The sequence below is a fragment of the Mustela erminea genome, chromosome 10 (genome assembly GCF_009829155.1).
Source record: "Mustela erminea isolate mMusErm1 chromosome 10, mMusErm1.Pri, whole genome shotgun sequence".
Taxonomy (NCBI): Eukaryota; Metazoa; Chordata; class Mammalia; order Carnivora; family Mustelidae; genus Mustela; species Mustela erminea.
Genome location: NC_045623.1, coordinates 47251077 through 47267739, shown reverse-complemented (window position 1 = coordinate 47267739; position 16663 = coordinate 47251077). Strand labels below are relative to the sequence as shown.

Here is a 16663-nt window from a genome sequence, read left to right as displayed (position 1 = left end):
TACAACTTTATTTCCTGTGATCAACTTATTTAGTGCAAATAAAGTTTCCTTTGTGTGACAACTCACCTGGTGTAGTTTCTACCTGAGACTCACCAAGGAGTGAGCTCACGCTGGTTCAGTTACAATTTCTTGGCTCCCCCTTAGACAGTAATATCAGACAAAGGAAAGGCAGCCATACTCACTCATTGGGGGTGCCCTTCTGGCCACAAAAGTGACCCTTGCTGTCTGTAGGGTAGGCCACTCTCCTGGGGTCTCCATGTACCCAGGCTGCAGGAACAAGAAAGGACAAAAACTCTATCAGCGACAGCTGACTAAAGGCAGTCTGATTTGAGAAATTAGAATGCATGACTGCAACACACTAACCTCTCCCCTCAGTCACAGGAGATTATTGATTTTCTTCAAAGAGTAATTTCTTAATGAAAAGTAAAATAAAATATGGATGAATCAGTCAGAAAACACATTTCTCTTAATCTCTCAGGACTCATCTGGGTTGTAGCCAAAACCTGAGGTAATGCACTTAGAAAATGACATTTATTAGAATGTGAATTAGAGGGCACACTACAAATGCTTGGTTGGCTAGAAGTCACTTTTTTTCTAGGGCTTAAAACTAAATGGCTTCATAGCAGAGCTAATAAATTTACAGTAAATATTATGATGTAATTCTTTTGGGTTATATATAAGTGAAAACCATTTAAAAATTCAACCGAATGAAACTGTATTACCCAATTCACATTGACTAGTTCTTTATGACTTTATGTGCCATTATGAAAGGCAAACATCAGCAACTTTAGTGGCAATATAGAATAAAGATTTTTTTCTGCATTTTGTCAGATAATCTCAACGCTTAGTATAAATATCAAGTGTTCTCAAACTTAAGGAAAACTGAAGGCTTGATTCTGTTTTCTCAGAAAATGCTGGGCTTTACATCATATAAACTCATCACCTTTATTTTCCAAGAATTATGAACTTGACTGACAGCGAGGATATAGAATGACAGAAAGTAACAGGCATTAGCTAAATAGTACCATCTAATTCTAACTGAATGTTTCTAACTTTTTCAGTCTGATTTATATAGTTCCTAAAAATCTAGAAAATGCACTAGCCATCTGAAAACACTTGCCTCTGCAGATGGAAAACCTATCTCTCTTTCCTTTGCTTCCTTTAACAGTTGCCCAGCTATCTCCTTACTCACATTTATTGGATTTGACAGTTCATGTAATAATTCAATCACCCTCACGTCCATGGCCTGTGTGACTCAGGAAGATAAAAAAAATCAATTCTGAATGAGAATTTTAATATGGAAGAGAAATTTTTCTCAATAATTTTTCTCATCCATCCAAGTCTTTCCTGTTACTATCTAAGTACCCAGAAAAGTCTTTGTTTCATTCTTTCTTCAATGTCATAGAGCCAAATAGGTTTCATCTTCTAACACAGTCTTATAAAATCTGATTCACTCAGGCAGTCCTCTGCTGCCTTATCTTCCTGTCTGTATTTCCCAGAACAAAGAGAGTCGACTGCAAAGAAAGCATTTAAATGTCATCTAAGCATTCAGTGGCCAATGTCTCTGGATGCTATTTCATTATACTCTGCTTTTATGTCTTTTTTTTTGAGTCACATTTTAACTAAAGCTAAGAGGTCCACTTTTACCTATTTCCTGCAATATTTTTCTTTTATCCTGAAATATTTTATTCCTTTCCTATACAAATATTAACTCAGAAATGGCACATAAAGAAGTATTTAGATTGCTAGGTTGGCTTCTTAATATACTTATGACACTGAACAAGTCATTTAATTGTTTTAGTTTTGGCTTTCTAATTTGTTGCTACAAAATGGGCACAATAATACCAAATCCTATAAGAATGTTGAGAATATGAAAGAAGATAATAAAGTATAATACCTAACATGGTGCTTTGCATGCAATATGGACTTGGTAATGTTAGTTCCTATTTTAGGTTTCCCAGACGTAAATCCCGGAGATAAGGACTTTGCTGTGGGTAGGTTAATTTAGGAGATAATTCTAGGAAGCATAAGTGGGAAGGAAGCAAAACCAATGAAAGGCATGTTCACAAGTGGGGTACTTTTGGGGGCGTGGTGACTCAATCCTGCTGAGGACCTTCTGAGGAGCCACATAGAACATGCTTACTGAGGGGCATGGTGAAATAGCCTACCATAGCTGCAAGCAAACCCAGAAAAATGGAAGGGATGTGAGGGGCATTAGCAGAATCTGCCATAGTTTCTTTCCCTTTCATCAATTAACCAAAGAATTTACTAAGGGGCCACTATGCATCCGGTACTAGAAGTCAATACCAATATAGTTTATATCAGACTTCAAGAAAAACAGAAAAGGAGCAACAAAATTTGCAGAAGCAGGTACCTGAGTGGCTCAGTTGGTTTAGCATCTGACTTGAATTCTGCTCAGGTCATGATCTAGGGTGGTGAGATTGAATCTCAAGTCGGGCTCCACCCTCAACAAGGAATCTGCTTGAGATTCTCTCTCTCCCCCTCTCCTTTTGCCCCTCCCTCATGCCCATGTGCTTTCATGCCCTCTCAAATAAATAAATAAAATCTTTAAAATTTACCAAAGCCATAGAGAAAAGCTGAACCTGGCAAAGATTGAAAAATGACTAAAACTTGGACCACGTAGCCAGGAGCAGGGAAGAATTTATAGATTGAGGAAACAGTATAATGATAAGAGCTTCAATGTATTAATCACTTACAATGGGTCAAGTACTATGCTAATTGTATTGCATCCATTGTCTTATTTAAGTCTTGCAATAATTCTATAAGGTAGATATTATTTTCACTCAGATTTTTTAGGGTAATAAAAACAAAGCTGTAATAAAGAGATGGCAGGGAGGGGCAGAGAGAGAGAGAATCCTAAGCAGGCTCCATGCCCAGCATGTAAGCCCGACTACACAACCCCAAGATCATGACCTGAGCCAACATCAAGAGTTGGACACATAACCTACTGAGCCACCCAAGCGCCCCTCAGAATTTTATTTACTTCTCAGGGTCATGGTTTTCAGTGGCATGAACAGGGCTTAAAGTTAGGCTTGTTGCTGTCTAAAGCTTAAGCTTTAACCGCCAGGTAGCTGTAATGCTGCCTGCTAGAGGATAAATTAGGAATGAGCTTGTTAGCAGTGGGAAACTACAGGGATATTGGCTAGATGAGGATCAGCAGGATGTTGGACACATATGGTAGGAAAGGAGATGTCACAGGTAATTTTGGAACTTTGTCACTTGAAAAGAAAAACTTTGTACTTGGCAGGAGAGGACAAGTATCTGGTTGGGAGGGAGCTGGTGCCTGGGGACAAAGGAGAAAGAGACAAAGATTTAATTGTCAAGGGAAGAATGCCCTTCTATGGTTCTGTAGTTTTAAATTGAGACAGGTGGCTGTGATATGAAGTCGCTGCTACACATCTCTAGACAAGCTCTGGCACAGAAGCTGTGTTGCCGACCATCTGTGCTTGAGCTGGAACGTCAAATCTTTGCTACCAGCTGCAAAGACCAGTTCAACCAAGTCACCTCAGCCAAGGGTATCTGGTTTATCTCCTCCATCAATTCCCCATCTTGTCACACCTTCACTGGAGGAATTGGACAGGGGGAAAAAAGGAGGAAATGGAGACATGCAGCAACAGCATTTTATCTGTGAACATATCGGGACTGCCACATTTTACTCCCTTTCTTAGGATTTCTCTATTCATGGCACTTCTTGGAATCTGCTGTCCAATATGGTAGCCACTAGCCACTTGAGTCCACTGAACACTTAACTGTGGCTTATCTAAACCGAGACATGTTCGAAGTACAAAATACACATCAGATTTTAATGACAGTATGCAGAAAAAAAGAACTAAAATTTCAATAATTTTTATATTGATCATATCTGAACTCATAGTTATTGTTAAATACAATATATTATTAAAGTTAATTTTTCACTTATCTCTCTTTATTCTCTTAACAATGGCTATTGGAAAATTTGACATTACACGTGACTCACATTTTGTTGCTCCTGGATAGATCTACTCTTAAATTTTCCCCACGAATGTCAAGGATTTGTTATATACGCTGATTAATAGTGCCATTACATCACAGATTTGTTGGGGCACCTGGGTAGCTCATTCATCTGTGTTCAACTCTTGATTTCAGCTCAGGTCATGATCTTGGGGTCATAAGATTGAGCCCTGCATTAGGTTCTGTGCTTGGCAGGGAGTCTGCTTGAGATTCTCTCTTTCCCTCTCCTTCTACCCCTCCCCCAACTCACATGCTCTCTCTCTAGAAAATAATTTTTAAAATCTTTAAAAAAAAAATAGTGCTGTAACTTCAGATTTGCAAGTCAGTCCTTCTCTAACCACATCATACCCCATGCATCCTTTTTATAATAAATATTTTGCCATGTTCCTTTTACAATTTTATATAATACACATAACAAACTCACCCACATACATAATTTCTTTTAAAATATCAATATCATGGGGTGCCTGGGTGGCTCAGTGGGTTAAGCCTCTGCCTTCGGCTAAGGTCATGATCTCAGGGTCCTGGGATCAAGCCCTGCATCGGGCTCTCTGCTCAGCAGGGAACCTGCTTCCCCCCTCTCTCTGCCTGCCTCTCTGCCTACCTGTGATCTCTCTCTCTGTCAAATAAATAAAAAAAATCTTAAAAAAAATCAATATCATGTCCTCATGTAATGTAAATGAGAAACAGAAAATAGTTTATAAAGTATGCATATCAATATGCAAATGCTTAAGTGGCTAAACCAAAAGATAGTGAATGAAGCTAGTTGTACGCACCTATAGATAGAATCACTGAATGTAACAGCTATAACTACAAGAATATGTAGGTGTACTTACTGTGTAAGAGACTTAAATAATACAAATGTGTCGTTAACGATATGATTTTCTTAAGTGAATAAATCTTAGTGATTTCTAACAAAAAATTACACTCTTCAAATTCCCTTGGTATTCACTGAAACCATGCAAAAATAATGTTTGTAATTTTAAAACATAAGTTCTAGATTCAAAGACTTAAAAAATGAATAGCCGTTTACATGAGGGACATGGGGAAGTCAGGCAGTAAGTGAGACAATTCTTGGTTGTATAGAACTATCCCAGATATTGTAAAACATCTACCTTTCCTGCTCCCATCCACTAAATGCCAGTAGCACTCCCCCTCAAACACAATGACAATCACAAAGTCAACTCAGAGGCACCTGGGTGGCTCAGTGGGTTAAAGCCTCTGCCTTCGGCTCAGGTCATAATCTCAGGGTCCTGGAATCCAGCCCCGCATCAGGCTCTCTGCTCAGTGGGGAACCTGCTTCCTCCTCTCTCTCTTTGCCTGCTTCTCTGCCTACTTGTGATCTCTGTCAAATAAATAAATAAAATCTTTAAAAAAAAAAACAAAAACAAAAAGTCAACTCACATTTTTTGAAAGACCTAGTCAGCGGTACTGCTTCAGTTGAGTTCCACTGGTTTACATGTTCATTCACACACTCAAAAATATATATATAAAAAAAACCCCATACATATGTATGTATATCCCAAATTATCTTTTTTGCTTCCATATTTTATGGGGGTGGATATATCATGGAGTTCTTTCTTATAATTTAATACCATTTACTTTTATTCAGCTGACCACCACCTATGATGACTTTTAGATAGGTCCAAAAATTATTTGACCTTTTTCCTTCTAGAGATGGTGCATAATTCCCCATCTCTTCTGTGTGGACTAGACTTAGTGACTTGCTTCTAATGAACAGAATGTGGCAGAAATTACATTTGGGTGACTTCCAAAATTAGGTCATAAAAGGCATCCACAGCTTCATCTTTGCTCTCCTTTCGATCACTAGCTCTAGGGCTTGCAATACTCAGAAAGTCCTACAGAAAAGCCCACATGACTGCCAGCGGTCTGTGAGTACTGAAGCTTCCTGCCAACATTCATGTAAGTGAGCCATCTTAAAGCCTGGTCCTCCACTTTAAACAAGCCTTCAACTGACTGTAGCCTAGGCTTAAATCTTGATTGAAACCTCATGAAGCCATGAACTTGGAGCCAGAGCCACCTGGCGAAGCAGTTCCCAATTCTTGACCACAGACACTGTGAAATAAGAAACATTCATTGCTTTATGGAGTGATCAACTGTGTAGCAATAAAGAAGCAATTACTATACAGCTTTTAAAAATATTTTATATACTTGAAAGATTTAATCATTTTTCTCTTCTCTGATCTAAATATTCATAATAATTAAATCCCCTTTTCTATTTGATTCATTTTGTTATGTTTCTTAACCCATAGCTACAATTGCTAGGATTTTAGTAATTTTTTTCTTCACTATATGATTTAATACATGGAGTCCTCAACTTGATGTAGATATTCCCTAGGTCCTAACCAATTATACAGCACCTGATACCTATTAACCTTAATTCTTAAAAGAAAGTTAGCATGAAAAGCTTTAAAGTGCCAGTCTAGAAAATGATCAAACTCCCATTCACTCATTCATACATACAGGATGGTCAATTATCACAGTTCTATCCATTTAGTCATTCACTCATTGGGTCATACTTACTGTGGTAGGCACATAAAGACTCTGAGGATATAGAGATGAACACATTCATATTTAGTATATTATTTCATAATTAACACATTCTCCCTAAGGAAACTATATTTCATCATGATTGGCCATTGTAGCAAGAGAATGGCTTCTAAAGAATGATAAGAATTATCTTTAGCTTAATGAAGTCACAACCTTAATTTTAACTGTTCTTCAGGTTGTAGTCTTTACTAGAACACATCAAAGTGGTCTCTGCTGCCTTGAATGCAGCAGCTGGTCCTTTCCTCCTTTCCCAATAAGTGGAGAACACCAAGGGAATTTGCTTTCACCTGGAAGAGATAGTATTGCATCCTCACTATCTTCCTTCAAAGTCATAGGACTTCCTAGCTCTTTGCCACAATTTAGTCTGCCGAGTTTTGATACTCTTATTCCACAGGGCACCACACAAATTCCTTACGTTGGTGGCATTCTAAGATCTGGAGAATATTAGAAAGCATGTGATCTTGATGCCTCCAAAAGACTTACATATGCTAATGAATGGGAAATAAATCTTAGGAAAATGCAAGTCTTCTAAAACAGACTTGAGGAGTCCAGTAAGACAGCTCCTCCAAGGTGAAAGATAAGTTGCTGCACCTTGCATTCTCTGTTAAGAAAGAGGCACAACTCTAATCACCTACCAGATTTGAGCAAAACCCAGAGGAATAAAATGTTTTTCAACAGAATCCATTCTACTGTATGTGTAGATCTACCAGCAGGCATGGCATAATGTACTCAATGGTGTTCAAAATATCTGTCAGAACAGGATGCTGTATGCAACCTATGGAAAATGTCTTTTAGAGAATCATAGTTGGGGGTCCCTGGGGTTTTGGAGAAAATTCATGTGGTTTCAAGCAAAAGATTGTTCTTTTGAGAAGTTGCTCCTGAATCATACTCAATGACATAAGAAGCCCAGCATAAACTAGATGTTATCTGATCCATCAAGCCTAAAGTTAGCTGTGCCCCACAGCACTCCATTATTGAGCAGAAGTGGTATATTCATACAGTGCTTGAGAAAGTCATGAAGGCATGAGAAAGTTACATAAAAATACTGGTTACAATAGTATGTTGACTCTTGAGGTGCTGTCTTAACATGGACCTATGACTCATGAAAAGGACCTGATGATAGTTCACTGGGGAAAAAAATTAAACTAGATTCATAGATGGCTACAGAGGATCTGTTGGTACCGATCAGGGGAAATGCTCCTGGTTATCTACTTTGACTGGAAGAAGAGATGACTTGAATTATTTGTTTATTCATAAATGGAAGTCAACAATTTGGCCACATTGTCATGGACTTGAAAATAGAACTATTAGACAAGGAAGTTAGAGAAATAACTAGAAGGACTGAACTCAAAATGGACCTAGAATATGAAGATGTTGAGGTTTCATATGGTTACTGAGTAAAGACCCTTTTGTAGCGGTATCTTTTATGATTAAATGTTAAAACATTTATTTAATGATTTCATTGAAAAGTAATCACGATAACAGGGATGAAGATTATGCAGGAATTTTGATAACATGGAGTTTTATCCAAAAGGGCTGACTTGGCTCCTAACAATGCTTATGTGACAAATTTGCCAGTAGTGGATGACCAACCCTGAACTAGCCAACCTTAGGAACAGTTGAATACCCTATCAGAGATCCATTTGAAGCACTACTTAAGAAACAATACCTTTCAAGTTTGGATTGTTATTTTTTTAGAGTAGAGCAGGATCCTAGCAGGAAATACATGTTATAGTCACACAGAAAATTGTAGAGAGTTTAGTAAATAAAGATACGGGTAGAGTTACAGGAAATAAGAGTTGATGCAGTACCCAGAGGCTAGCAACAATTGGGAGCCATTTTTGCTTCTATGACTGAACTAGCAAAGGGGAAAGAGGTTACCCAAATCCAGAAAGAAAGGCCAAATGGAAACACCGACTGATAAGACTGGAAACCTTAGGGAGAGAGGTATAGCTAGCCTGAAAGGACTTGCCAGGAAGAGAGCCAGAAAAATACATTTCACAAACTCATCCTCCTATGCTCCAAGCTATTATTGATACCTCCCACTGGCCAAACCATATCAGAAGCTGCAGGACTAGAGAACCTGTTGATATAATCCTTAGGGTTATATGTTAGTTTCTCAGAGGACAGAGCAGGGTGAAGAACAGGTAGAGAAGGAAACTGGAGGGGACAAAGAAAAATACCCAGCCTGTATTCTGAATAAGTGACCAGCCTACCCAAGGGTGGAACTTTCGATATATTCAGCAAAACATCTAGAACATGGGGTGCCTGGGTGGCTCAGTGGGTAAGGTCTCTGCCTTGGGCTCAGGTCATGATCTCAGGGTCCTGGGATTGAGCCCTGCATCAGGCTCTCTGCTCAGCAGGGAGCCTGCTTCCCCCTCCCCCTGCCTGCCTCTCTGCCTGCTTGTGATCTCTCTCTCTGTCAAATAAATAAAATCTTTTAAAAAACTTTACAACATTATTAAAAACAAAAGAGTAAACAAAATAACCAGAGGTATAAGATTTCAGATTTTCTTTTGTCAGAATTTAGTGCCACATAGAGGAGCAAGAGAAAAGAGCAAAAGAAGAAAGACACACATTCTAAATTTCAGAGTCTGAAATGGAAGCAAGAGAAAAGAGCAAAAGAAGAAAGACACACATTCTAAATTTCAGAGTCTGAAATTTCAGAGTCTGAAATGACAGTAGGAGGTAAAAGTGGGAAATGCATATTTTTAAGAAATCTTTGGGAAAAAAATAGACAAAGCATTGAAAGAAAATGGAAAAACAAACAAATATCCAAAAAACTAAATAAACCTTTTTACATCTTTGTTGTTTTCTTCATTAGCAAGACTGACTCTATGCTGTTTACTTTAATATACTTTTTCTAGTTTTCTAGGTAATGTTAATCTATCACATTCATAACCTGTTTAAAGGTTTTGATTCACATTGGAAAATGAGGTGTTTTTTTTTTTAAAGGTAAGGAAGTAGTTGGAAATAATGACAGAAATTTATTCATTCTTCATTCTTTCTACAGATATTTTTTGAGTACCCGCTATGTGTCAGCACTAAGATCCTTGCTCTCTGAGCCTAAAGTCTATTGGGGGAAAGAGATCTTAATGAATGAATTGCACAAACATAAAATTACAATTCTGACAAGCAATGCAAATGAGCAAAAATGGTACAAAGAGAAGGATTAATAGAAGCCAATGACCAAATGAAAGAGGTCAGGGATGATGTCTTTGAAGAGGTAATGCAGGAGCTGAGACTTGAGAAATGAACGGATGCACAGGGAGGCTTCCATTAGAGGGACACACGGACGAAGTCCCTAGGAGGGGTGGGGCATGATGGGTACTGCAATGGAAAAGGAAAGCAGTGTGGTGCAGAGACAGGCTGACTCATGGTTCAGATGTGAATAGACAGGCAGTATCCTAGGTTATTTTCTATAATGAACTACAGAGAGATTGTTCTAGCATAATATGTTTATCAGTGCCAGCATACAATCCATAGCAGAAGTTCTGTTCTCTTCCTATTCAATTTTCCTTGAAAAACCTCAAGGTCACCACACATTCAGTGTCACTCATCATGGTGTTTGCTTAATTGTAGTTCCATAATTGACAACACCCCCTTGTTTTATATGAAGGAAGAGCTCTCATCATTCCTGAAAATTGATGTAATTTATTACATCTGAAAATGCTCCGTGTAATATTCATTAATATCTACTAATAAATACATCTTTTTTGAAAGATCCATGAAATCATTTGAGGTCTTCCTGGCCAAAAACCCCCAAAGAATGAGATACTGTCTAACATAATTTTATTTACTCTATAGGATGAGCATTAACTGAAAGAAAAAAAAAATCAAGCCTATATTAGTAAGTGTCTATTAGCATAAAGACTGTGCTTCCCTTTTTAGTGCATACTTATTAGAGGCTAATTTTGCAAACAACCACGGAATGTAGACAATGACAGCACAGTGAAGTGAACACACACTCAGTCCCATAGTGTTAAGACCAAAGCTATTAGATTATTCATGGCTTTTGCTTGCAGAAGAATACCGGCTTTCCACTTACTCCTCTGACACTTGCTGTTTTAAGCCCAACTCTATGTGTGTGAAATTAGGAGGGGAAGAGAAGGAGAGAGAGAAAAGCATTAGGAGACTATCATGGGGTTCTGGTCAGTCAGTCCCCTTTCTTAGTAACCTTTATTACTTAAAAGATTCCTTATCTTCTTCATTAAATAAAAGCCACTGTAGTGTGGTGGTTAAGAGCACAGGCTCTAGAATTAAACTCTCTGGGTTGTATTGGTGAATAAAACTAAATGACAAAGTGACATAGCAATTGATACAAATCTAGATCAACTGCCTACTCCCTTTAATTTTCGTCTTTAGAAATAACTTTGAAAGACCACTTTAAGCAAAACTGGTACATTCATGTGTGTGTGTGTGTGTGTGTGTGTGTGTGTGTGTGTGTTGCATATAGAGAAAGAGAAGTTATTTGTGAAATACTCCTATTTGGGTAATTCATAGCAGATAAGCAAAGGTTGGTAAGAGATAGGTAAAAGCTTTATTCAAGTAAATTATCCTTTCACTCTTATCAAGGATATGCATGTTACTGAAGTACCAGGAGCAAGCATTATTATCTAGTATTATCTTTCATTTTCAACATTTGCAAAGCATGTGCCTGTTGTGCTCTAGGGTTGAGTCAGAAGTTGCAGCCATTAAAAAGCCCTCTGTCAAGGAGAAAACGTGATTAGACCAACTGCTTGCACTGACACTTAAAAATTAACTACAGGGCGCCTGGGTGGCTCAGTGGGTTAAGCCACTGCCTTCGGCTCAGGTCATGATCCCAGGGTCCTGGGATCGAGTCCCGCATCGGGTTCTCTGCTCAGCAGGGAGCCTGCTTCCTCCTCTCTCTCTCTGCCTGCCTCTCTGCTTACTTGTGATCTCTCTCTGTCAAATAAATAAATAAATTCTTAAAAAAAAAAAAAAAAAAAAAAAAAAAAAATTAACTACAAATCTGTTTGGGGCAGCTAAGGCATTCCCTAAACACTTGCTGGTTGGGAATGTTGGCTTTCAAATCATTATTCTGTATCCCTTAAAGGTAGATTTTAACTGTCTTAATATGTGAGAAACAGGCCTGCCAAATTGTGCTTATGGCTTTTTAACACAAGCAATTTACAAATGCAATGAAGCAGATAATAGGACACATGATACCGAATTTGAAAATCTGTGTTGATGACACTTCTGCTGTAGAAACATTTTTGGAAGCAGCCCGATATTCAGTTGCCTGGATAAGAAAAATGTTGTCTACCATTTCACAGGTGGCCTCTTCCACCCAATGGTGAGTTTCAGGTCATGTCCTTGAGCACAAATCAGTCTCTCTCATGCTAACAATATTCTACTTAAAAAGATCAAGAATGCACGCATTCAGCAAAATATAACAAACGCAAAAAAGTCTCACCAAAACACTAAAAAAATCTGTTCAAGTAACAAAACTAGGTGCTATCTTTCTTAAAATGAAGGATTCCTAAACAAGAGGAAGTGTAGGTATCTAGTTTAATTTACAAAATATTTATATATTTGTAAAGATAATGAAAAAAGACATTTAAAACTGGTTTTGGTTAATTATAAATACAATAAATTTTTCCTAATAAAAGATTACTTGACTTTTGGGAAAAAGAATGGGGAGGACCTTAAACTCACCTCGTCCCATGTATACAACTAGATAACATCCACAACAGTGTAAACATCCAGAAAACAACCCAGAAACTGGAAGAATGGACTCTCCACAACTACATATAGAGAAGAGACCACATCCAGAGTGTAAGAAGGGTGGAAATGCAGCTGGGAGCTAAATGGACCAACAGGACTGCCCACAGAAGAGAGGGATGTCACAGGCACAAGGAGGGAAAAGAAACAGAAACTTGCGCTCCCAAGTAGGGGGTCTGCACTTGGAATACAAATACCCATAATATTTGGCTTTGAACACCAAAGGGGCCTAACTTTGCAAGTTCTTATAATCATGGGGCTTAACACCTGGAAATTTAAAATCAGCAACTTGGTTCTAGGAAAGCTGAAGGGCCACAAAACACAAAACTCTGTTTTAGAAGGTGGCCCTTCCCACCATTTAAGAGACAACACAACAAACAACCCTACTGAGATTTAAATTTAAAAAAAAAAAAAATGCTGCATCTATGTTGTAAGATTTTTATTTTTAAGTAATAACTACACCCAACGTGGGGCTTGAACTCAGAGCCTAGAGATCAAGAGTTGTATACTCTACCAACTAAATCAGCCAGGTGCCCCTAGAAGCAGCATTTTTATAAAATGCCTGGGGCCTAGGAAATGGAGATGTATTCACTAATCTTAGAGCTTGTGCTGGAGGGGCAGGGATCTTTGGGATACTTCAAGAACAAAGGAACTGGCAGGTGCCATTTTCCTCCTCCACTGCCAACCTAAATACCGAGACACCTGCAGGAACCAGTGCAGCCTGAACATTTCACCTAAACTGGTAACAGTGTGCCCACCCCTGTGGGTTTCTATAGATCTGTACCCTCCATCCTCTTTGGCCTCTACAGAAATTCTCCCTGGCAGTTGCTGGTCCACTCCAGAAGGAGACCAGTGAGGACATTGCTGGCACCACATGCTTTGCCCCCACATTCACCTGTGGACCTGTACTTTCCCAAACACCCTTGGCCAGAGAACATCTGGCCACAAACCTGGCAGTGTGCAAGCAGCCCTGACAGAGGCCAGTACAATTAAAAGAGGCTCTAAACCAGGAAGAGGGAAAGATAACCACAAGCACCAGATTGACTAGGGCTCCACTAGGGGGTTGGGGAAAGATATCTGATCTGACTGCAGCCTCCCCCGCCTCATTAATAAAAACTTCTCAGGGGACAATATAAGAAAAGCACACTGCAGTTTGCTGCTACCTCAACTCCAGCAAACACCTGGCCTAACTCAACTCAAGCAGTTGAGTTCCAGAATGGCCCATTAACAACACAGGTACCAAATGCTGGTCACAACAAAAAGCCATTGCAGACAAGTAGCCTACAGGTAAATGTAGCTCAGCCACAATAGTAGGGTGCATGCAACACACACAGGAGATGCCCTTGAAGCATGGTTCTGGTGAACAAGGGACATCACACTGCAAGGCACTATAGGACCTCTTTTTGATAAGGCCATGGCTGTCAACAGTAGGAGACATAGCTGACTTTCCTAACACATAGAAACAGACATGGAGTTACATAAAATGAGAAGACAGCAGAATTTGTCCCAATTAAAGCAACAGGAAAAAAATCATAGCCAGAGAGCTAAATATAATGGAGATAATTAATATATACACCTGATAGAGAGTTTAAAGTAATGGTCACAAAAATACTCAGTGGATGTGAGAAAAGACCCACATGTAATAGGGATAATTATATATGCCTGATTGAGAATTTAAAGTAATGGTCACAAAAATGCCCAATGGGCTTGAGAAAAGACCTCAGTAAGACCTTCAACAAAGAGACAGAAAACATAACCAATCAGAGACAAAGAAACAATAGTTAAATTTTAAAATATAGAGATAGAATAAATAGTAGAACTAGAGGAAGCAGAGAAACAGATCGGTGACCTGGAGGACAGAGTAATGGAAAGCAATCTGACTGAATAGGAGAGAGAGAGAAAAAAAAAAATGAAAATAGACTTGGGGAACTTAGTGACACCACCAAAAATAATATTTACATTATATGGACCCCAGAAAGAGAAGAGACAGAAAGGGGGGCAGAAAATTTATTTGAGGAAATAGGTGAAAACTTCCCAAATCTGGGAAAGAGAGCAGAAATCCAGATGCAAGAGGCAGAGAAGCCCCAAGTAAATCAACCCAAGGAGATCCACACTAGGACACATAGTAATTAAAATGGCAAAAGAAAAGGGGCCCCTGGGTGGCTCAGTTGGTTAAGCGACTGCCTTCGGCTCAAGTCATGATCCTGGAGTCCCGTGAGTCCCACATTGGGCTCCCTGCTCAGCAGAGAGTCTGCTTCTCCCACCGACCTTTCTCCATTCATGCTCTCTCTCTCTCTCTCATTCTCTCTGTCTCTCTGTCAAACAAATAAATAAAATCTTTAAATTAAAAAAAAAGAAAGAAAAATGGCAAAAAAAAAGGTGATAAAGAATATCAAAGGTTTCAAGAGAAAAATACAATTACATATTAGGGGAACCTCAAAAGCCTATCAGCTGATTTTTCAGCAGAAATTTTACAGGCCAGAAGAGAGTGCTGTGATATATTCAACATGCTAAAAGAAAAAGATCTGCAACCAAGAATACTCTATCCAGCTAGCCTTATAATTAATTATATTATAATCAATTCTTATTCGTTCAGAATAAGAGAGATAAAGAGTTCCCTAGGTAAACAACAGTTTAAGAAATTCATGACCACTAAGCCAGCCCCACAAGAAATATTAAAGGGGACTCTATGAATGGAAAGGAAAGACCATAAACAGAAGCAAGAAAAGTAGGAAGCACAAAAGCAGTAAAATTAAGTATACCTATAAAATCAGTAAAGGGATTCACAAAATTAAAGAATATAAAGTATGACATCATATAACTAAAATGTGGGGGGGGAACAGGAGAAAGGAGAAAATAATTGATTCAAACTTAAGTCATCAACTTAATATAGACTACTATATGCATAAGATGAACTTAATGGCAACCACAAATAAAAACCTCTGGTAGAGAAGCAAAAAACAAATAGAAAGGAATCCAAGTAGATCACCAAAGACAGCAAATAAACCATGAAAGAGAGTATGAGAGGGAACAGAGAACTACAAAAACAACCATAAAGCAGGTAGCAAAATGGCAATAAGTACATACTTACTAATAATTACTTGGAATGTAAATGGATTAAATGCTCTAATCAAAAGACATAGGGTGACAAAATGGATAGAAAAGCAAGACCCATTTATATACTGCCTACAACTCATTTCAGACCTAAACACACATGCAGATTAAAAGTGAAGAGAGAAGAAGCATTGAATATGCAACCATATGCAATCACTACGTTTGCAACCATAGTGAAAAGAAAGCTGGGGTAGCAATTCTTACATCAGACAAAATAGACTTTAAAACAAAGACTGTAACAAGAGACAAAGGAGGACAGTATATAATCATAAAAGTAACAATCCAACATAAAGATAGAAAAATTGTAAATATTTATGTACCCAACATGAGAACACCCAAGTACACAGAGCAGCGTGTAACAAAGAAAATGAACAATAGTAATATAATAAGAGTAGGGGATTTTAACACCCCATTTATATCGATGGATAGATCACCCAAACAGAAAATCAGCCAGGAAACAGTGGCTTTGAATGGCACATTGGACATGATGGATGGATCTAAATGATACATCAGAAGAGTCTGTCCTGAAACAGCAGACTACACATTCTTTTCAAGCACATATGGAACATTCTACAGAATAGATCACATATTAGGCCACAAAACAATCTCCAACAAATTCAAAAAGACTGAAGTCATAACATGCTCCTTTCCAACAGCAATGCCTTGGAACTAGAAGTCAACCATAAGAAAAAAGCTGGAAAGAATACAAATTCATAGAGGATAAATAAGATGCTACTAAACAATGAACAGGTCAACCAAGAAGTCAAAGAGGGCATCAAACAATACACAAAGATGAATGCAGATGAAAACCCAATGGTTCAAAGTCTTGGGGATGCAGCAAAACTGTTCTAAGAGGCAATTTTATAGCAATGCAAGCCTACCTCCAGAAGAAAGAAAAGTCTCAAACAACCTAACCTTACATCTAAAGGAGCCAGAAAAAGAAAAATAAAGCCCCAAGCCAGAAGGAAAAACCAGGAGCTGGTTCTTTGAAAAGATCAACAAAATGGATAAGATTATACCCAGACTCATCCAAAGGAAGGGAGGGAGGGGGGAGAAAAAGGAGAAAAGAGAGAGAGGACTTAAACATAATCAGAAATGAAAAAGAAATAAACAATCTCACAGAAATGCAAATGATTAAAATATTATGAAAAACTATATATCTACAAATTGGACAACCTAGAAGAAATGGATAAATTCCTAGAAACATAATATCCCAAAACTA

General features: G+C 38.3%; 1 protein-coding gene across 6 annotated transcripts in view; it reads right to left on the bottom strand.

Annotated features, from left to right (window-relative positions):
- SLC44A5 (solute carrier family 44 member 5) overlaps positions 1 to 16663 on the bottom strand; it is a 419902-nt gene that overhangs the window by 97752 nt on the left and 305487 nt on the right. For all 6 annotated transcript variants that reach the window (XR_004276315.1, XM_032302977.1, XM_032302974.1 and 3 more), the window contains one exon: positions 183 to 267. Coding sequence is in view for 5 of the 6 variants with exons in the window: in XM_032302977.1 (XP_032158868.1) it covers positions 183 to 267 (85 nt within the window). In the remaining variant the exon portion in view is untranslated. The remainder of the gene's footprint in view (positions 1 to 182; positions 268 to 16663) is intronic.